The following is a 22,110-nucleotide window of genomic DNA, read 5'->3' as shown; positions in this document are numbered from 1 at the left end:
GAGGTGTTTAGGGATGCGGAGTGCAGTGAATGGGGACTGCAGCTGGAAGTGAGGTCATAGGTGTCACAGGGGAGGTATAATTACACCATCTCGGAGAACACCAACAGCCCTATTGAGAAGAATGATGGGGGAAAAGGGTGGTCAAAAAGGTCTGTAGGAAGTGTGTGTGTATGTGTGTTATGGAGTGCCATTACTGGAGACTATCAGCAGGCCGAGATTGGAAACTGCTGTTTGTCTGCTCAAATTGTTTTGTGTATGTTTTCAAGCATAAAAGTTCTTGTTTGGTCACCCAGTCTCAACTCCCCATATGTCTTGCCTGTTCCTCTCACAAAATAATTTATTTTTTCTACTTTTGTTACCAGCTTGTGTTCCCAGATGCACGGCCATTGTGTGGATCCTAGCCTCAATATTGTTTTGTCCCCCGTGAGGACACATTCTGTCTCTGTTTACTAAACTCGGATGGAAAACCCAGAGTTTTGATGCTTCTCGATTTCAAGTCACTCTGATGTAAAATATGGCTGACATACCCTTGACAGCTCAGAGCTGCATCCTTTGCTGTCCCTCCCATCCGAAACGCATGTGACTGATGTTCCTAATGCGAACCGCGTTCTTCACCCTCATAACAAATAAATAAACCAGTGTCCAAGCCGAGCCCTGCCTGCTTTGGAACACAGACCGCTATAAATGTAATGAAGGCGGATGGTAATTCTTCTTTCTGTCAAAGCCATGCAGCCATTAGCATTTACATCCAGCCCTGCCATTCACTCAGTCACCTCGCGGCACTCTAGCCAGCACACGCGCAATGATAAGAATCACAATCAGCGGCCTTTCCGCATACATATATTACAATGCCAGCCTCCAGATACAACGCAGAGCTCCTGACTATTAACAAGTGTGCTATCTCTCCAACACAGGGGTTTCAGGTGTAGGGGAGGGGTTGGAAGAAAGCGGGAGGAATCCGACAGCTTGTTCTGGGCTGTTGGAGTGTCAGTATCTCTAAGGCCCAGTGAAATGACTGCTTGAACAGATGGCGCCTAGACCGTCCTTTCCATTTGAAATTATCGCCTCGAATGCCATTTAGTCATGAAGAATGCAATGTGTGATTTCCTGTAGGGGAGCCTAAAAGGGCATATCAGCCCATAATTACACTGCATATTTGTCATATTTGTGTTTGTTTGTTTGTCGACTCATTCTTTTGCGAGCCTGGCATTAAGTGAGTGAGGTTTTGGACAGTGCCATGTCATACGTCCAGGTGCTCTACCATAATGGAGCCAGTGAAATAATAATGTGTGGATGGAATGCTTTCCCACCACCCCATCAACTAATTAGGATCTAATTATCCAGGCAAGTGTAAACAATCGCAGCAGATGGCAGAATGCGCAGAATTAACTCTAATGACCCGGGGCTCAGTGGAATTCTCATTTTGATGCCTTTGTTTGTTATTTTCCTCCATTATTCTTTGCCCTACTTTCTAAATACAGTTCATAGCTGCCTCCTCGTTCCATGCTACAGTGCTTTCCTGCATTCTCCTTTCCACTTCGTTGAGGTGTTTGCACATCTTCAACTCACATGATATAATTTAATTCTCACTAAGATCAAGTGAGTTTGTTGCTTGCACTCGCATTTTCTGGTTTTGTATGCCACCTACTAGCATTAAATTAGACAGGAAGACAAGCCCTAAGATGCAGTGCTCTGTAAGTAGACACATAATTACAGCACACATGCCATTAAAACTTCAGTGCTCCCTCTGCTTCACTCCAAAATGCACTACTCAAGTCCATCAAAACAGTATCTGACTTCACAGAGTCCACTGGATGAAGAGAGAAACATGCAGTCGGGGCAACTGATTGGGATTCTCAGAGGCATTGACAGAAGGGTGAAAAATAGATGTGGATGAAGTATGAGGGTGCACGGCATCTCATTAATTGATGGCTGGCGTGCACAGTTGCTTCTCCGTGTTGTGCCAAGCGCTCTGGTGCCTAATTAATCTCATGGATATCAGAGACACGTCCCAGGGCGCATACATCCCCTGGTGTTGCGTTAGAGAGATATTGAGAACCAGAGAAGGAGAAAGGAAGATGAAACAAGAGGGAGGGAGAGTAGAGAGAGGTGGGGAAAGGCACAAACAGAGGTGAGCAGAAAGAGACGTTATAGAGGGAAATGCAAGGAGACAGCATCTGCACAACGCCAGAGACTGTGACGAAGTGGCAGAGAAAGAAGAAGTGACAAAAGGTAAGAAAATAGATAGGTGTTGAAGGAAAGAGAGGGCGGGGGAAGAATGTGTGCTGGCATTGTGTCGATGCCGCCTTCAGGAGGCTGTGCTCGGATAATTCAATCTGCCGACCATTGACTGCCCCCTATTCTGTCTTCACTCCTAATTAAATCTCTATTTGATAGCTCAATGCCGCCTCTAATTGTGTACGAGCTACGTCACTGGCTGCCCGCAGCCCTCTGGATCAAAATCGCAATGCCGTGCTACATTACACCTCAATTAATCGCATCAATTACACATCCATTAACCCGCGGCAACCTACTCATACGGCAGTCAAAGACAGATGTGCTGAGAAAACCTGAGGAGCTAATGAAATTCAGAGCTATGAGAGATTGCAAATTACCCCACCGGTTGAATTGCAACAGAAGTCAAACAAAGTAATTCCGAGTTCCTTTATTATTCTACGCCTCATTCAACAGACCTGTGGTGCTTTTCAAAGAAAGAAAACAACAGTGAAATAAAAGCGTTTTCTTCTTTCTTGGTGCGATCACAATCTGCCTAAACAAAAGAACCCTTGAATCACCCACCCTTGTGCCTCACAAATGTAATTTTACCAGCCATAAATACACCAGAAGATGCTGCACACAGTAACATGTGGGCTGAAACACTGAATGTGACAATTGTGCTGTGACCACACTGCTGTTGCATCTGCATTTGTCTTAATGTGGTGACATGGTTGTTTGCCCTGAAGGGTAATGGGGCTCTTCACCTTGCTTCCAGGGTGGAGGGCACTTTGCACGCTTTGGGAGTTGATGAAGTGTAAATCGGCAGGGTGCCGGTCGTCACGGTGACAACAGCTACTGACAGAGTGACAGATCAGGCTGACCTTCAGCAGGGACCAGGAGCGCCAGTATTGTACAGTCACCTGGACCAGCAGACACACAAACATGCACATGCACTGAAATCTCCAGTATTGCACCTAAAGGCTAGGTACGTGGCCATCATTACACCTACAGGAAGTGCTATGCTCTTTTATGGCAGGTGAAAGCAGAGGTGACTATTGCCCCAAAGTTCAGCACTGATTTAAGAAAAGGTGCTTCACAGCTTTAAGAGCCAGAGGTTGCCTAGACCTGGCGTCCACTTATTCTAAGCCTTTGTGACGAGAAGAACAGGATTGGCAAATGTGCTTATGCACAGGTGCCAGAGGATTAAGCGGAAATGGACATGGCCCTTACTGTGTTGGAATAAGGGAGGGAACACCAGAACAAGTGTTCAGTCCGAGCCCAGAGAGCATGATTGCATGCCAGCGTGTTGCAGTGAAAGCTCTGAGGGGTATGCTTTATGTATCCCGGCTGGTGCCTGTGGCCTTTGTCTCAGAGCTATTAAAATTCTGTGTGTGCTGCAGCAGCAGCCTGAGTGGAGCGTTGCCATTTGAGGTTGGCTGTCAGGTTAGTGGAAGTGCTTCTTTGTCGTTTCTAAGGTAGCCAGTGGTGGCAAGGTGGACAAGGGCACTGCAGAATGATGCTCTCAGCCCGACCAAGCATGAAGAGAACATAAAACGCCCCCTGACTCAGGCCAGCTCAGCTTGCCCGTTGCAGGGCTCCTCCACCGCAGAGGAACCACCCTTAGGTTTTCCATCTGGACCAATAATCCATGCCACCCAACACCCACACACACACACAGAAACATACAATGTGTTGAAGGAACCTCAACATAGCACACTTAATTCCCCCAGCGCATGTTCTGCCACCCCCCATGAAGACTAACACAAAAAGACACCTTCCTTTAGTTGTATCTTTTCCTTTTTCTTCCACTTCCAAACCACAGGGATTCTGATGAGAAATGGCACCTGCGTTATGGTTCATTAAGGCTGAGTTTAGCTTCATCCTGACCTGGGGTTTCTTGCTCTCTGTGGGCACGCTCTCCTGCGGGCCTAGCCCGCCCACTCAGAGCAGGATTTTAGAGAGTGAGAAACAGAGCTGCTTAACCCTGCCTGAGCCCCAGCAGATCAAAGCCTGGTGCTCAAACAGTGAAGCGGCCACAGGCACTGACTGACATTCTCATTACAATATGGAGATCGCTCTCAGCACCAAGCTTCCTATGTGAGGACAATGTCAGACCTCTGCAAACTAGTCTGTGCTCTGCCTCCATTTCATGCTAACATAACCTTTCGTCTGACATAATGGGAACCCATGGGAGTGAATTTTTTTACTCAGCCACAAAGGCCCTGTTCATTTCTTTGTATCTAAAACAACACAGCTGCTCCAACCCTTTTGAGATCTCTTGACCACTAAATGTAATGATTTAGACAAACAGCATAACTTTTCTTCAGAAGCAGTTTAAAAAGAATCATTATGGAGCTCTCAGTTTAGTTTGAAGTATCAACATTTTCTCAGATGTTTCTCCTAAAATTGCTTAGAAAAAAAAATAGACACACGTGGGACAATTGGTAACCTACAGTAAGACACAAGAAAGGCATTAGCTGCTATTAGCCACCCGTAATATAGCCCTTTCACCAGGCTGTTTGGGAACTAATCATTAAAAAAGCTTCAGCCACCAAAGGAAACAAAATGGCAGCTCTGCCAACCGAATACTTTGACAGTGGACTGAACAAATGTGAGTTTTAGGGTACGTTTAACTGACAACGATATGCTTAAAATGGAGACGTTTTTTTTTCTTTGAGTTTACCGCCTACAGCCGACACCATTGTCAAAATGATCCCCATTCACAAGGATCTACAAAAACGACTAAAAACGCTGTATTCTACCACTAGGCCATAATATGGCGAAGAAACACTATAGACTGAAAATGTAATGCACATGTGCATATAAATGTAAATCAACGGCCAAAATGCATACAAAGTTTTACGTTTTTAGCTGAAAACAGTGTTGTGTTTACAGCCCCCTTATCTATTATTGTTAGCGCCCACTTAGCGCCTGCCTTTCAGTGAGGATTACTGGCTGAGAGTTACGTCAATTTATTAGTATTCATTTGGTGATGAGGTTCATGATACACATTTTTTTTAGATCAGCCCAACGTCAATGGTATGGATTATAGTATGGATTATACAGTATCTATAAAATTGCATATTAATGAAGATTCCCACAATGTAGCAGATTTACTGAATAGTTTGATAAGAAATAAATAAATTTAGTACATTATATTATGTTTAGACATTATGTTTATATATTATACATTGAAATCTCTGAAATTTGACTGCATACTTTGGTATCTCTGCAAATCTTGTGACAGTGTAAGACATTGCTGGGTGATCGATCTCAGGAGAGAAATCGTAAGGAAAAACAAACTGACTCAATTTAGTCCGATTTTTGTCTAGGAGAAACGGTTGAGATATCAAAGTAAGTATCACTTGTGCTTTTTCTTTTCTTTTTCGGGATGAGACTTTATAAGATGGTGCAAATAATCGCACAGCCAAGCCACACATACATTTGCACACATATGCCCAACCGTCCATCATATCTTCGTAGGGGGATGCTGCTTTCAGCCAATCAATGTAGAGTCTGATTTTGCACCTGAGGTCTCTAATGGTGGTATGTTTATAGTGCGGCATTGCTAAGTGGATGTGCCTCTCCACTGGCTGTGCTGAATGGCAGTGCATTTACTGGAGGATAAAATGACTGTGGTGGCACGGTTGGCGAGCGCTGTGCACTCAGGGTGGTGTGTGTGTGTGTGTGTGGGGGGGGGGGGGGGGGGGGGGGGGCTATGAAATGACTGGCAGTCTGCTCACAGAGGAATTGTTTTCAAGAGCCTGTTACCCAATAGCAATGATTTGGAGGGTTGTACCAGGATTGATTAGGCTGATAATAGTCCAACACCAGATGAAAAGAATTACCCATTCTTATGCAGGAGAGTGTGTGGGTGTGCATGTATGATAGTTTGTATGGGTACTTACTGTATATGTATGTGCAGGACTGTAATGATATGGGTAGACCTAATGAATGTTCTTTCTCCACTATTAGGCCCCGCTTGTCACAGGGCCCCAGACAACATTCCCACACTGGGAAAGCTCACATGTATCATAAGTTAATATATATAATTGTACTTGTGTGTATGCTTGTGTGCGACCTCAGTGCAAACTACATATCCCTCTGTATATGCTTGATGGCGCCCCCTAGAGGTGAGACATGTCTTGCAGTGCACCTTGCAGCACAAAGTAATTAGCAGAACAACCCTGCAACAGAGCTCTAGGGCTCACTAGCTTATTGCCTCAATTAATACAAGCTTTAATTGGCTTTTCACAAACACAATGACAATCAGATCCATGTCACCTACAGAGAACGATTCGGTGACGATCGATAGGTCCCATCATCTGCTCCTCGTGAGGGAAATGAAAGCACTTTGTCTCTTGGCTGAAAGCACCCGCACGCAGGGCTTTGTGTTTGTCTGAGAGTGTGTATAATCTGGCTGTTTTAGAAAGACTGAAGATGAATGGATTCCTCGGTACACTATAGCTCATTCTGTCAGGTTTGCAGGCGGAGCGACTGCATCTTAAAGTTATCTTCAAAACCTTCCCTCACTTAGCCCGTCAAGCCCCTGAAATTCTCACCTCACCCTCGCTCTATCATGACTTCAGATGTCTCTTCTTTCAGCTCCAGAGCTTCTCAGCGTCACAACAGACAAATCGTTTTTTAAATTGTCTTTTATTTTTTAAGAGGCCAAATTGAGTTTGTCAAATCGTGTTTAGCCTTTCAATGTTAATGGCTTCTTTTCCTTTGCTTCTGTCTCTCTCACTCTCAGCATGATGCGATTCAGCGGTGAGAAATGTTTCATCTTTCTTTGTTGTAAGTAAACAACACTCATTTCAAACATCATTTCAATCATAGCCTGTTGTATGCGTGCCCTGGTGGGTAGTGCACAAGCTGTGACGTGTTTCCACTATCTTTATCAGAATGCCAAAAAAATTAAATTAATAAAGAGCTGTATGAATCTTTATATCTGTTTCCTCTCATCCCCTGCGGTCATTGGCCGAGCAATGCCCGGTGGTGCCGTCACAGCAAGGTCACTGTCTAAAACGTTCACACTCTGAGGTGAAATGAACTTCCAACCTTCACCCAAACAACAAAATCCATTGGAATCTTCAAAAAGATTATACTGTAATAAAAATACTATATAAACTCAAAATATGTCATTGTATAACATATGCCTGTTTAATGTTACATGTATTTATTTTTTAAATACATTTTTGTTCATTTTATTTTAGATTAAGTGAACTAAATTGAAATAATTTTAAGACTTATTTGGGCCACCCTGGATGTTAGTTTAGGTCGCGTAGTTGGTTCCAGCCCTGCCAAAATAACACATATTTATCATCTGTCCATCATCGTCTAAAGCCCGCCCTGACAATTTCATTGGTCCGAACAGTTTCTGAACAGTTTCTGTTCGGGCATAATTACTTCTCTACCGATCAAGTCCAGACCGAACTGCCCGAGTAAAAGTAGCCACGTTTACATGCGCACTTTTTTGTCATTCCGATTAAAATCATTCAGATTGAAAGATTCGGTGGACTGTTTACATGAGACGTTATCTAATCCGATCTGGTGTTTACATGTGCTGACTTTCAGTAGGAATCATTTTGTGACATGGGCACAGTTTGTCTGCCGCCTCAGATTCGTAACGTTAGTATCGTGAATCAATAGTTCTGTGTTGGTAATTTTTATATTCATTTATTTTTCTGTGGCCGGACATGCAGTAGTTTAACCTAATTTATGTCCTATACAATGGCTATTTCAACATCTGTGAATGAAAAGCATTCAAGACGTGTTCAGCATCATTACTAATACTAAACATAGATATTTCAGATGATTAAGTTAAGATACCATAATCACAAAGGTATAAATATTAACAAAAGTAATTAAAGTAGACTGTGGGTAATGTTACTTAACCAATTTGAAGCAGTTGTTGAACTTTTTTGTATATCTAACTTACGAGAAACAGAGAAATGTCGGCACGTCCTAGCTCCAGCAGCTTGAATGTTCCCCGTTGAAATGACAACTCTCAACGGCCACCAGGACTTACAGTTACAGGTATATAAAAGCTATTATTAGCCTATTTGTCGTAAGTGTGAAGAATCACCTCAGAAAAATAAATTATTCTGTCAGGCGCAGTTGAAGCCTCGGACAAATGCTGTCAAGATGAGATGCTGTAGCCAGGCTATGTCTGTGTCATTATTCCAACATCATGTTCATAACATGTTACGAAATAAAAAGTTTAATACCTCAGAAAAATGAACTTTCCTCTCTTGTCAACCTGGTGTGAGCGCGGCACACGCTCTTCAGTTGAGGAGGCGCGCGCTGTATATCACGTCACAGAAAGACGTGCACTCAAAGTAATCGGATCAGATCGTTTACATGGTGGAATTTTTCGTTTGATCGGTTCATGAAAAGGTTTATCCCACCCCTCTCAAACCGATTACAATTTCATTCGGTTTGGCCTTTTTTATTCCGATTGAGGTGTTTATATGGAGCATTTTCATTCGGATTGGACTTTTAAACCGATTACATTGCTCCATGTAAACGCACCTGTTGTGGGCGGGGCTATGTTCGGCTGGCATCCAAGCTAGCATCTAGCTATATTTCAGCTACAATTCATACTATTACTGTGACTGTTTTTGTTTTTGCAGTAACTTTTGGGCTGAAAAAGAATTGTATTTGTGTTATTAAAATTTAATTTGCTGTTACATCAAAAAAGTAATGTGATTACATAATGCACTGTATATTACTTGAAATGTGTTACTTGTTAGATCAAAAAAGTAATCTGGTATGCACGTTACTTGTAATTATTTTCTCGTTACATCAAAAAAGTAATCTGATAATGTGAGGCACATTACTTGCAATTATTTACTCGTTACATCAGAAAGTAATCTGATAACGTAATGCATGTTACTTGTAGCGGCTGAGGCGAAATCAGACACATAATCGCCGGTGACATTTAACAAATATGTTTTAAATGCTTTGTGCACAACAGAGAAAGATCTAGGGCTGTGCTCAGAATATCGATACAACGATACATCGTCATGAACTCCTGACGATACGCGTATCGATACAGCAGCCGTATCAATACTGTGTGCTTTTGAATGTAATCAAGGCGATGTGAGCAGCAGTGCAAGACATTCAAAATGGAGAAGATAATAATAAGTTGTTACAACTGAGGATCTTTCAAGGGCTGTGTATCACCAACATGTCACGACACGATACACATCACGATACTGAAGTCACGATACGATACGTATCACGATATGGATCAATTTGGAATTAAATTTCTTTTGAGCAGAGTTTAGTGACAGTAATATCTGTTTATTGAATAACCAGAAGAATGTGGCCACATGAAAAGTCCACAGTTAAAGACACAAAGCCTGTAAAACACAGGCTTTTGCCTCAAGTTATAGACAAACCGTCTATATATTAACATGCACCTCAGGACATTGTATGTACACATATAACTGTCTTGTAAAGTGTACCTTGTATGTTATTTTGTTTATGCATGTTTTATGAACAACTTACTATTTCATATAACCTCATATATGTTGTGTCTCCTATCAAATCCTCAAGTCCTCATTTTCTGATATTGAAGACATGCGAAGTTCAACTCGTGTGAAGTTCTTCTCTGTATGTACTTGTATGAAGTTCGTATGCTGGTGGAACGGGAACAAACTCAATTGCGTTTGCATTAATTGAAGCTGTATTATAATTTCTGCATGTATTTTTATAACATTTTATTCATTGTTAAATACAATCAGTGTTACTGCATTATATTTAATACAGTATCTCTTTAGTTAAAAACAAATGCACACTCTCCATTCAAATCAACAAAAAAAAAAAAGTTAAAATCTTGTTTTTCATGCCCTAAGGACAAAAAAAAATCCTGACTGAGGTTGTCATAATTAATGCATGAAAGGGTTAAGTACACACTGTTGCTTTTTCTGCCTTTTATGTTGTTGAATTAAAAGCTGACTGTACTATTTACGTGAAACCTTCCTCTTCTTCATTGTTTGTGGACATAACACTAGCATTGTTTTTCCACTGTTCACCACTTCTGCTTAAGTGCTGCACTATTCTAATGCTCAGTTGAAACGGACAGCTACATGATAGCTCTACATGTATTGTTTTCTCCCTTGGATTAATCTGCTTGTATTATTCCGGTTTGTAAGTTGCTTTGGATAAAAGCGTCTGCTAAAATAAATACATGCAAATGTAAACCTCAGCCCTAAGCCTGACTCTAAATCTCACCCTTATATCGGATTGGTTGATAGAAATGTTGTCTCAGAAATAACAAGGATGTTGATCCAGGAACATGTTCTACTTGGGTGAAACATGCTAAGCCTCTTTCTTTCTGTCTCGCTCTCTCTCTCTCTCTCCAGATGATGTCCCACCTTACTTCAAGATGGAGCCGGTGGCAAGCCAGATCCACCTGGAAGGAAACCGGGTGGTTCTCACCTGCATGGCTGAGGGCAGCTGGCCCCTGGAGTTTAAATGGCTTTACAACGGTACCGAGTTGACGCGTTTCTCCCTGGAGTACAGGTGACACTTCCCATCTTCCCACTGCTGTATGAGTGTTTCTGGCCCTGTAGACATTTCGAAGATGCACTTTTCACACTATTACTAGTCTAACAGTGAGCATACCCAGCACAATGACACATCTTAAATAATGTATTTATTTAGTAACATTTGGTGGTGGAAATAGTGATGGTGAAGGAAATGACATTTTCGTTTTGACATTTACACTGTCTGTCCGATTTATTCCAAAAATGACATCAACAGCTCTTTGGTGTAGCTAGCATTTTATATTGCCTAAATCCACAAATGTTTTCCACAGTTTGACAAAATTACAGCTAAAATATTCTGTTCCATATTTCTTTTATTTTCATCTCAAACAATCCACTGCAACGTATGTTTTTATATAGTGAATTATCATATTTTAAGATTGAACATCAAGGTCTGGGAGAACGGCAACGCAATAAAATCTATCCAGAAAAGTCATTTGAAAAGTAAAAAATAAAAATAAGGCCTGGTAAAATGTTTCAAGACCATTTTAATGTGACCTTCATATAATAAAGAGAACAAATTGAAATCTTTTAGTTTGAATAAAAACTAACCAAGTTCACAAAAGTTCCTGTAGTTGAAGAAACATGCATTTATCCGTCAGGCAGCTTAATCACCATCACAAATATTACATTAACCACAGTTTCAATTGCAACAAATTTCATTCAGTTTTTCTGGTATTTATTTAAATGATTTCTCTTTTCGTTTTGGTGAGTCACGAGCGTTTGTAGATTGTAATCCTCTTGAGCTGTAGTGCCTCGTTCCCTCTGCAGCCATGAAATCATACTCATGAAATCTCAGCTCACATTAAATGAGAATGTGATGTATTTCCTGAGCGATCCCTGTCGTCCATGTTTTGTTTTATGTATTCTGCATAAATGTTGTATCCCTGGTGAAGGCAGTGTGGAATAATCAATCAAAAGCAAGTAGTCGAGTACCTTGTGAATTATTTTTAATAGCTTTGAGAGCTATATGTAATATTTATATTAAAAAAGCTAGTGGTTTTCTCTCTCTCTCTCTCGATCTCTCTCTTTCTGGTCACAGTGAAGTGGCTGGGCTGTACTCTTTGCTCACATTCTTTTTACCTGCTGACCACAGGACTCTTTCGTATTTGCATTTTAAGGCTTTCTAATGGATAAAGTCTAACCTACCCGCAGTGCTTACTCTAAGTAATGGTCGAGTCAGACATTTTCTGGTCTGCTCTCTACGGGTTTTTTGCCTGTCAGTCAAGAAAATAGGAGCGGTTTCTGACGCAGTCCACAGAGCATCTCCAAAAGATCCCTGGTGACCGAAACTTCCCAGCAGTCTCCTACCTCTCAGACACTGAAAAGTGTGTGTGTGTGTGTGTTTGCATAGTTTCTTTTCTCAGGGAGTGGGGACCTGCTATCTTCTTTGTATTCCTCACATCCACCGATCAAAGAAAAAGCTTGAATTCACTTCAGCAGGTTATACTAAACCTGTGACTGCAGGAAAACTAAAGTATCAGAAAAGGAGCTGGCGGTGTAAAAAAAAAAAAAAAAAAAAGTAGTGTTGAATAAAAGCACTACTGCCCACATGTTCGGCTCTCTCTTTATCACCCCATTTAACTAATAGGTTTTGTCACAGGCTCGTGACTGAGGCCGTGTGCGTAGGTGTAAAAACACACATGCCTACTTCATGCTTTCATGATGACGGCCCAGTTTTTTTTAATTATTATTATTATTATAATTTCAACTGAACACATGACTATGATTGTTCAAAGCAAATAAATAACCCATATCCAGGGACGGAACAAGACCCCTTATTCTACATTAAAGGGATAGTTCACCCAAAAATAAAAAAAATCTGTCATCATTTACTCACCCTCAAGTTGTTCCAAACCTGTATGAATTTCTTTCTTTTGCTGAGCACAAAGAATGTTTGTAACCAAGCAGATCTCGGCAGCCATTGACTACCAAGTGGGGGGGAGGGGAAATACTATGGTAGTCAATGGCTGCCGAGATCTTACAAACAATCTTCCAAATATCTTCCTTTGTGTTCAGCAAAAGAAAGAAATTCATACAGGTTTGGAACAACTTAAGGGAGAGTAAATTATTTGAGTTCAGAGTTCAGAATGAGTTCTGGCATGTCACGTTAGTCAAGCTTGCATCAGCTGACTGTCAGCTGATCACGTCTACCTATAGGAATACGTCTATCACAGCATGCATATAAGCTCCTGCAGTAACATCAGCAGCTATTAGGCTTGTTCGACTTCACGCAGCAATGCGCAGACCGATCGGCGGCTGGCTTGAACCAGTGCATGCCAGTTAGAAATTTTGTCCGACCTGAGGCAGCGCCGACGTCGACGTGACTGTGAAGTATGTCAACAAAGTGCTGTGAGAGCGATTCGAGAGCTGCCAGCTGGTGCATTTTGCACAGCTTCTACAGAGCGACTGCATGAACTCTGATGACGACACAGCTGTTCATCGATTGGCCGGATTCACTGCATGACAGCGATCACGTGTGTTCCATGTTTATTCTAAAACCTCCAGTTCCACTAATGCTCATAAATCAGTTTTTTTATAACGGTAAAACCTCTTTTCATGTAGTCGCGATGTTATATTGTCATGTTTATCAAAATAAAACTGATAAAAACGTAGTCCCCACTTCATTGATAGTGTAGGCTGTTAAACTTTATTCTTGTACAAACAGATGCTGTATTAAGCAGTACATTAAAGTATTGAATAAAAATGTATCTCAAACATCTGGACAAATATTGCATTTATTTCACGTCAGCTGTGCCTGTGATAAAGTATGCAAACAAAGCGCAAGCGTCAATACGGGAAGCAGAAAGTGTCCGTTTGCAGCTCCTCCCCGCCTGCACGCAGCTACTCTCGCTGATCGGTTGCATTCAGCCATAGCCGATGTCAAACACACCTAGTGCGTTCTCCAGAGCTCATTTACCCTTCTCCATCCCCAGCTCCTCCTCTCGTCAGTTAGGATTTTCCATTCTGATTCCACTGAATCAGACTAAATTCCTGAATCATGTTGTACATTTTAAAGGTCCCGTTTTTCGTGTTTTTTTGAAGCTTTGATTGTGTTTACAGTGTGCAATATAACATGTGTTCATGTTTCGTGTGTAAAAAAACACAGTATTTTTCACACAATTTACTTATTTGTATACCGCTGTTTTCACTGTCCTAAAAACGGCCTGAGAATTTCCTTATTCTATGAAGTCCCTCCTTCAGAAACACGTAATGAGTTCTGATTGTGCCAGCGGTTCCCGTGTTGTGATTCGACAGCAGCTTAGCGCACGCAGAGCGCACGTTGCCCGGTTAGGTCACGCCTCTTACCATAACGGAGATGCATGCGCTCAATGATCTCTAAGTACTGGGAAAGCCAAACAAAGGTGATTTGACTCCGGGATGAAAATAACAGCGTCTCGACGACATGGCGACAAACAAACTATACAAGCGCAACACTTCCTCTTCTCCACGCGGGAGCAACAAGACCACGCCCCCTTTTTCATGTATTCTTGTGGGCGGAGGTTAGTCAACAAACTGTTCTACTGACGTAATTAAAGCAGGATGTACAGGGATGTAGTCCAAACCGGCCGTTCGCTGTAGGCTTTGAAAGGGAACTTCAGTTAAATAAAATATCTCGCTTGGCATTGAACTTTGAGCTTTATAATTTTACAGGTATTATTTTTGCTCTAACAGCAACATTACACACTAACTAAAGTTTGAAAAATGGGATCACGAAGAACAGGACCTTTAATATCTACATTAATGATATCTGCAATACATTATGCTGGCTCTGTTCTGTTTACCCTAAGGGGGTTTATCGCTGCTCTCCCTGCTCTTATCCATGCTAGGCTGCATGGATGCGCAGGGAGTTCTTACCCAGAACAGAACCATACTACCAATCCAAATTATATGCTAATTGTCAATCATCTTTGACGATAGTGGTCCTGACAGAATTTAAAATTTTGGGTGAACTATCCCTTTAAGTGATAAGGGTGACTACAAAACCTACAAGAATCGAATAAGTGATAATTGTGTCATCATTTACACACCCTTATGTTGTTTTAAAGGTTCTGTATGTAAGTTTTTGACTGTACTAAAGCATAAAAATACCATAAAATGTGTGCAGATGTTTAGCAAACATGCTAAGTTCACATACTTGTTTCCCTGAAAAACACGCCACAGCAAGTTATTTTACTTTAAAATGTGCATTCTGTGTCTGTTTTTGTTTTGGTCTTTGCGATACAGCACAGTGCCAGTTTACCCAATAGTATTTCGACACCACAGGTTGCCAGTTGGTGGAAAACACAGCCTATTGTAGCCATGGAAGCCAGCAAACAAAGTGGGTCAGAGATCGCAGATTCTACCCGACCTAAAAAGCATCCATCTAAAAATCTCTATGAACGAAAGCACATTAAAATGTGGAAAAATCAACCCATCAACATCAATTGCGCTCGTTCCTGTTGCGTGTCCTCAAACTGGCGACTCATGTGGGCAGGGTAAACAATATTTTGAATTTGGACTGCAGTACCCATTTCAACCACTAGCTGCCATTCTTATAATCAGCACCTTTAAACCTGTATGTTTTTCTTTCATAATATCTTCTCTTGTGTTTCACTGGAGAAAGAATGTCATACAGTGTACAAACTATATGAAGATGAGCAAAAGATGACAGGATTTTAGTTTTTGGGTGAACTATCCCTTTAAGCATTCACATGTGGATTTTTGCTGTAATATTTGTATTCATTTATTTTTAATAGTAGCCCTATTTTTTTTTTTAAGTGTAAATTTTTTTAAAAAGCTTTTTAAAAATGTGCCCCTAGTAGTCAGTTTGCATTGAATGTGCCATTGAACTCGGGCCCTTGTGGTAATAAACCACTGTAAGCCCATAAATTGAGATGAAATGGAAGTAGCAACATATTTTTTCTTCCTTATTGTGACATCTGAGTGAAACAGATTATCAAAAAATAAAAATTTAGGGCAGCAACTTCTATTCATCAGTTATTGGCTGGATGGAGGCAGATCTGAATGCGAGCTTGCAATTGATTGTAAGAAAGGGGCAGTGTCTAAATGGACTTAAAGTTATGACTTTGATTAACATTACAAGGTCAATTTTTTTGTTCAAGTGGATAAATCATTGACATCAATCAATGCATTTAGAAAATCGATAGGCTGAAATTTTTTTTTCATGCAGACTTTAAGGGCCTAAGTGGTTAGTTCACAGTTAGGGCCCTATTTTAATGATCTGAGCGCATGGTCTTAAGCTCAAGGCAAAAAAAACCACGTCACCAACTAAAAGTTTGCTAAGAAGTTTTTCCTACTAAATCAAGGCAGTATTTGACTCTGGTCAAGTGTATCTATAGCAGACTTGTGTGAGTAGCCTTGGACTGCAACATGCCCAGTGCATTATGGGTGTTTAAATATACCTAACTATTTGGCAAAAGGGAGGGCAACAGACTTTTTTTCTTTAGTTTCCTCTAGTCAGGTGGCACTGCTTTCTAAAAAAAACACCTTTCTACTGCATAGGCAGCCAAGTATAATTAAAAAACAGCCCATTTCACCAGTGGTGAAGTTCTGTGATGGGGCCCCTAGTATTCAATTTGTACTGCATGCAGTAAGGGGTCATGGATCCCCAGTGGTCAACTAATGGTCAGCTTGCACGGTATGCATCATATCCTCTGGTGTTCAGTTTCCTTTGATGGTCGCAGGTCATCCAGCCTGATGCTTTGTAGGCCACTGTTTGAGCCCCAAGGACACTGGCCCTGTCTATAATACAACCCACATCCACATAAATATTTCTCTCCTTTGTTCTATCTGAAGTGTCAAATCAATGGCCTCTCCTGTGTTTTGTTGATCACAGCATCAGGGCTGCCTGAGGACTCCTATCTATTGTTGATGAGGGTTCTTACTTCAACAGGTTACTCATGAAAACCCTGAGCTGGCTGAGTGTTGCGGCCTGATCTGCACTTGAGCAGAAGCTAGAACTGTATGATTAATTATGGACAGATAAATAGCTTTTTTGGATCAAAGGCCATTTGTTATAGCCACCGCTTTGGGCTTCCTGCAAGCTCCCATTACTTGAGTATGAAAAGTAGCAAACAGTGGTTGATAGGATTCTGATTATCTTTCACCAGGTACGTGATTCCATCACTAGACCGCTCCCATGCAGGCTTCTACAGATGCATCGTCAGGAACAGGGTGGGAGCTCTGATGCAGAGGAGTTCACAAGTCCAGGTCGCCTGTAAGTGTCAAATCACATCATAACACAAACAATAGATCTTAAAGTGCCCCTATTATGTTTTTTTAAAATATTCTCTTTCATGCAGTGTGTAATTTAGCTGTTGTAAAATCGAAACGAAACGAAAGTCGAAACGACTCTTAACCGCCTATACGAGTTGTCTGTAAATCGAATACCACTGCGTGACAGTTCTATGTCTATGTCCTCCTATGTTGGACGTTGTCCGCCCGCAAACATCTTGACCAGCCCTCAAACATCATTTTACCGACAACTGGTTCTTGAATCTCGAGTTCAATGCAGGATTCCTAAAACGCTTGCTCTTGAAAGATGCTCCTCAGAATCACAACCTGTAAGTATTATTAATTACTGATGTGTATATTTTCTCCCGGGTGTTCAAAATACGAAGTTTTTTTGTTTTATATTGTGTATGTTTCTGGCTAACGTTATTACGTTATTAAACGTTATTACTGTCTTACTGAAATAGCAGCCGTGGATGGAGAAAGATTTGTTTTACAAACTTTAAAGCTATGGAATTTTGGTTTCAATAGCTAGTTCATCATCGCGCATAGACTCGCGCTCGGATTCATATGGTAAAATTGATGCCGTTGTTACTGTCTTTACAGTGTGTACAATCACTGAGTACTGAGGAAGCCTTCCGGAGCTGAAGTTCAGTTATAGTAATGGGCGTTTAGCTTCCGACAAGTGCTGTAAGCGGTAGACCAATCATAACAGACTGGGTCATCTGGCCAATCAGAGCACAGTAGCTCATGGAAACGAGGGATTTAGAGAGACTGATTCATCTGACGAGTCGTTTGAGAATCATTGAAAAATGTATTGATGTGCAATGTATATTATGAGAAAATGAAAGTGGTTTTTGACCTTTGATGCATGTAAACATGTTGTAAGAGATCTTTCCAATTAGAAAACCTTAAAATAGCATAATAGGGGCACTTTAAAACTCTGTAAGTATGATCACTTATTTTCTGTTGTCGATAGTGTAGCGATGCATGAAGCACCGTTCAAAGAAGTCACTTTCAAAGCAAGCAGCTTCCTGTCGGCCAACGTGGCCAATCCATGTGACCAACTTAAACCCGTTGTGAAATCTGCACAGGGAAATGCTTTGCTCTCTCAGAAAACTCCTGATCATGTGGATTGCAAAAATTTGCAGATGATCACAATTGGTCACAATTTAGGACTAAGTGTTGCCAAGTCCTATCACAAGACTGGAGCTTTGTGTTTTCTGTCAAATGGCTCACAATGTACCTGTTCTTTTTGACCTCTCACTTGCCTTTTTCATCCTGATGTGTGCTCCTTTCTCTTTGTTTCTCAGACATGGAAGGCTTTGCGGAGGGTGAACGGTCTCAGGTGGTGTCCCAAGGGGAGGCGGCATTGATCTTCCCGCCACAAATCCACAGCTTTCCGCGGCCCGGGATCACATGGTTCAGAGACGGACGCAAGATCCCCCCCAGCAGCCGCATGTAATCTTCTCTTCATTTCCTCAGAGTCAACTTAATGGGCCCCCTTCTCACAGAAGGGCTTTCGTAACTTACAGAAAAAGAGGGCAATGCTATTGTATTATTACTCCAGAACTTCCAGAAACACTCCAGGAGTATTTATTGCAGAAACTCTCATTGATAAAGTCTGCTTTAATAAGAACCCCTGTTGACTTTAGACTAAATGTGATTGAAGGCTAGAGAGGAAGCCGGCAACACGGGAGCCAATTAGACAAAGTGGACAAAAGGCCTTTATTGATGACCTTGGATGATTGACAGATTTTGCGCCCTGTGTGTGTGTGTGCTCGGTCCATGTTAGAAAGGTCTCAGTAATCACCTGAGATCAATTTACCTCATCCGCCAGCAGGAGGCTCGACAAAAACAGCCGGCATGTTTGATGATCTATAATTCATGCTGATCGTCCGGCATGTCACATTTGACGTGAGGGCTTTAGACACTTAGGATTGTGTTCCTCCACCCCACCACACTGACTGGAGAACATTCAGACACGGCTTTTCAGCTGGAGTATATGATGAATCCCCAATGAGACGCTGAGCGTTGAGGCAGGGGTTATATAAACATCTGAGGCTCCAGCGGTGCTGCTCAGACCTTCATTCTCTCTTGCTCTCTCTCTGTCTCTCGAGCGGCAGTAATGGTCCTATGATGGTGAGAGGGCCTGACAGCATACGATTTGTTTGCCGCTTGTTTGTTGCTCCTTCTATGCATTGATATTCCATGGCGCATTTGGTTTGGACTCTGTGAGAGCCCTTACTCTAATTGTGCTGGAGTCAGTTTAATCTGGGCTGATCAGGCCTGTGCTGACAGATACACAGACTCTAATCTCGCTGCACTCCAAGTGTCGACTCTCATTTAACCACACACACTCACACATGACCTGCATTTTAGCTCCAGCAATCCTAAAACACTTATCCACTCGAGTCGTCAATGCAAATAACATTACCATCCCAGCCTTTTGGACGTAAACAGTTTGCTGGTTGCAGTTGTGCTTTCTAGTTTATGACTACTTTTCTCTCTCGAACGTCTTAGAGCCCTTACTCTGGACAACACCCTTGTCATCCTCTCCGCCGTGGCCCCAGATGCGGGCCGGTACTACGCCCAGGCCGTCAACGACAAGAACGGAGAGAACAAGACCAGTCAGCCCGTCGTCCTGAATGTAGAAAGTGAGTTCTGAACAAAGAATCTACTTTTGTGATGTCCAGTCCAGGAGTCTTCAAAAAGTCTGCCATCATCCTTATAGGGCAGGGATTTCTAAACTATTTTGTCAGCCGAAACCCTTACCTAAAATATTTATTTTGCATATTCATAGTTCTCAGATGTCGGTTAATGGTCACATGACATACAGGTAAACAACCCAGCAAGCAATAGCCGTCATTTCACCATCTCGGTTAACTCGATATAGTCCGGCTATGAGTTACCCACTTCCAGCCAAAATAACCTTGAATTTGGTTACATGTCATTTTTGCCAAAATATCTTGCAAGATGTGTGATATTCCATCATTTAAGAAAAGCCAACAGTGATTACAAGGTGTTTGGTTTTGACATGTTCATGTTCTAGATGACTAGTCTATTCTTGGGCTATTAGACGTCTTTTAAACGCAGAATTACTTGCTGGGAAATAACATACTTGAATTTTTTTTTTTTTTTCAAGGAGTGTTTACTTAGAAAAAGGTTTCTTCATTTTTTGTTTTGTTTTTTTCCCCTCTTTTATTTATACAAATAACTGAGAGAGAACAGAAAATTATAAATAATAGGTTTGAAAAGATGCGAGCTGGACTCAAATTGGTTACATAAGCACCACTTCACAATGTGTCAGAGCGTTTACACTAACTGCTAGACAATCATAAAGGGACAGTTCACCCAAAAATGAAAATTCTGTCATTTATTACTCACCCTCATGTCGTTCCAAACCCATAAGACCTTTGTTCATCTTCAGCACACAAATGAAGATATTTTTGATGAAATCTGGGAGCTCCTTGACCCATCCATAGACAGCTATTTAATTAATACTTTCAAGGCCCAGAACATCGATAAAAAAGTCCATGTGACTCCAGTGGTTCAACCTTAATTTTATGAAGTGTAGAGAATACTTTTTGTGCAAAAAAACAACAACAAAAATGACGACTTTATTCAACAATTTCTTCACGTCTGTGTCAGTCTCCTACACTGTTGACGTAGTAAATACAGTCCAGTGCTTCCGAGTTACGTCAGTGCTACACCAGAACGCCGGCTTACCATTGGCCGAAGCTGTTCACGTAAGCACCCCGACACATGCGTGTGATGCTGACGCAGGAGCTAGCCAACGTAAACTGTGTAGGAGACTGACACAGACGTGAAGGAATTGTTGAATTAAGTTGTTATTTTTGTTAGTTTTTTTGCACACTAAAAGTATTTTCGTCGCCTCATAACATTAAGATTGAACCACTGGACACACATGGACAATTTTAACAAATTTTTCCTACCTTTCTGGGCCTTGAAAGTGTTAGTTAAATCGTTGTCTATGGAGGGGTCAGAGAGCTCTCGGATTTCATCAAAAATATCTTAATTTGTGTTCCCGAAGATGAACGAAGGTCTTACGGGTTTGGAACGACATGATGTTGAGTAATTAAGGACAGAAATTTCATTTTTTGGGTGAACTAACCATTTAATTATTTGCAAATTAGTTTTTCACCCTGTCCAACAGGCGAAATGGTGTGTTTAAATGTAAACATCTCCATCGCCCCCTAGTGGCTGTGTATGACACCTAATGTAGTGCACATATTGGGTCAGACTCCAGTTTTTCAAGAATCAATATTCCCCAACTCACTGCACAGTAGATTGCGATTATATGGCGTGTGGTGAAGCTTCATGGAGCTTTGTATGATAACTGTGGTCCTGCAGTTCCACAATGACAGGGTGATTAATCACCCTCATAAAAACAGCCCCTCTCTTTAATAGACCCCACAAAAACAGATTTATGAAAAAGAGAGGCCGACCATAAAGACCCTCTGTGAGACCATGGCCTACTGTAACTCTTATCCTGTGGTCTAAGAATGGAAAGGGAAGCAAATAAAGGGTAATCAGATCAAGATTGAAGAGAAGAGAGAGATCACTGATTGAGGGCAGATAATCAATAGACAGCAAAAGGTTTCCAGAAGCTGACAAATGATTGCATGGCATTTAATCATGTCGACGGTGTCTCTCAATCAAGCCCCATTCTGCAGCGCGGCACATTAGTGAAGGTATTACAGTGCACTTACAGGAGGAGAGGGTGCAGACAATTACATATATAATACTAAGCACATAATGGAGAGGGCTATGAGGAGACGAACAAGTGCTCTGAACTTCAAGATTAGCTTTATGCCTGCTTTCTTTCTTTACCTACATCTCCACTCTTGCTTTCGTCCTTTCTCTCTCTCTTCTCAGAAGGAAATTTTATAGCTCACAGATTGCTTGTTCAAGTGGTTTCTCTGGTTCTAGTTTTCATGGGCACCCAAATGGCTCCAGTGGGGTCAGGGAGAGGCCATACACTGGATGATCTCACACTTCCACTGAGAAGATCTCACACTTTTACAGACGACATAATGTAAAAAGTGTGGAGCTGTAAAATTCATGTTAACTGTATAGCTCA

At 41.5% G+C, this 22,110-nt stretch overlaps 1 protein-coding gene across 1 annotated transcript in view; it reads left to right on the top strand.

Moving 5' to 3' along the window:
- Nucleotides 1-10,594: 10,594 nt before the first annotated feature.
- Nucleotides 10,595-22,110, top strand: part of sdk2a (sidekick cell adhesion molecule 2a) — a gene marked incomplete at its 3' end in the record, with an annotated part of 72,726 nt that continues 61,210 nt past the window's right edge. Inside the window, exons 1-4 of the mRNA XM_079818134.1 lie at nucleotides 10,595-10,749; nucleotides 16,886-16,992; nucleotides 18,320-18,467; nucleotides 19,530-19,663. Of these exons, the coding sequence (XP_079674260.1) occupies nucleotides 10,613-10,749; nucleotides 16,886-16,992; nucleotides 18,320-18,467; nucleotides 19,530-19,663 (526 nt within the window). The 5' untranslated portion in view covers nucleotides 10,595-10,612. The remainder of the gene's footprint in view (nucleotides 10,750-16,885; nucleotides 16,993-18,319; nucleotides 18,468-19,529; nucleotides 19,664-22,110) is intronic.

The sequence above is a fragment of the Gobio gobio genome (genome assembly GCF_949357685.1).
Source record: "Gobio gobio genome assembly, chromosome: 1".
In the NCBI taxonomy this organism is placed as follows: domain Eukaryota; kingdom Metazoa; phylum Chordata; class Actinopteri; order Cypriniformes; family Gobionidae; genus Gobio; species Gobio gobio.
Note: the sequence above shows the minus strand (reverse complement) of the source record. Positions and strands in the feature narration are given on the sequence as shown.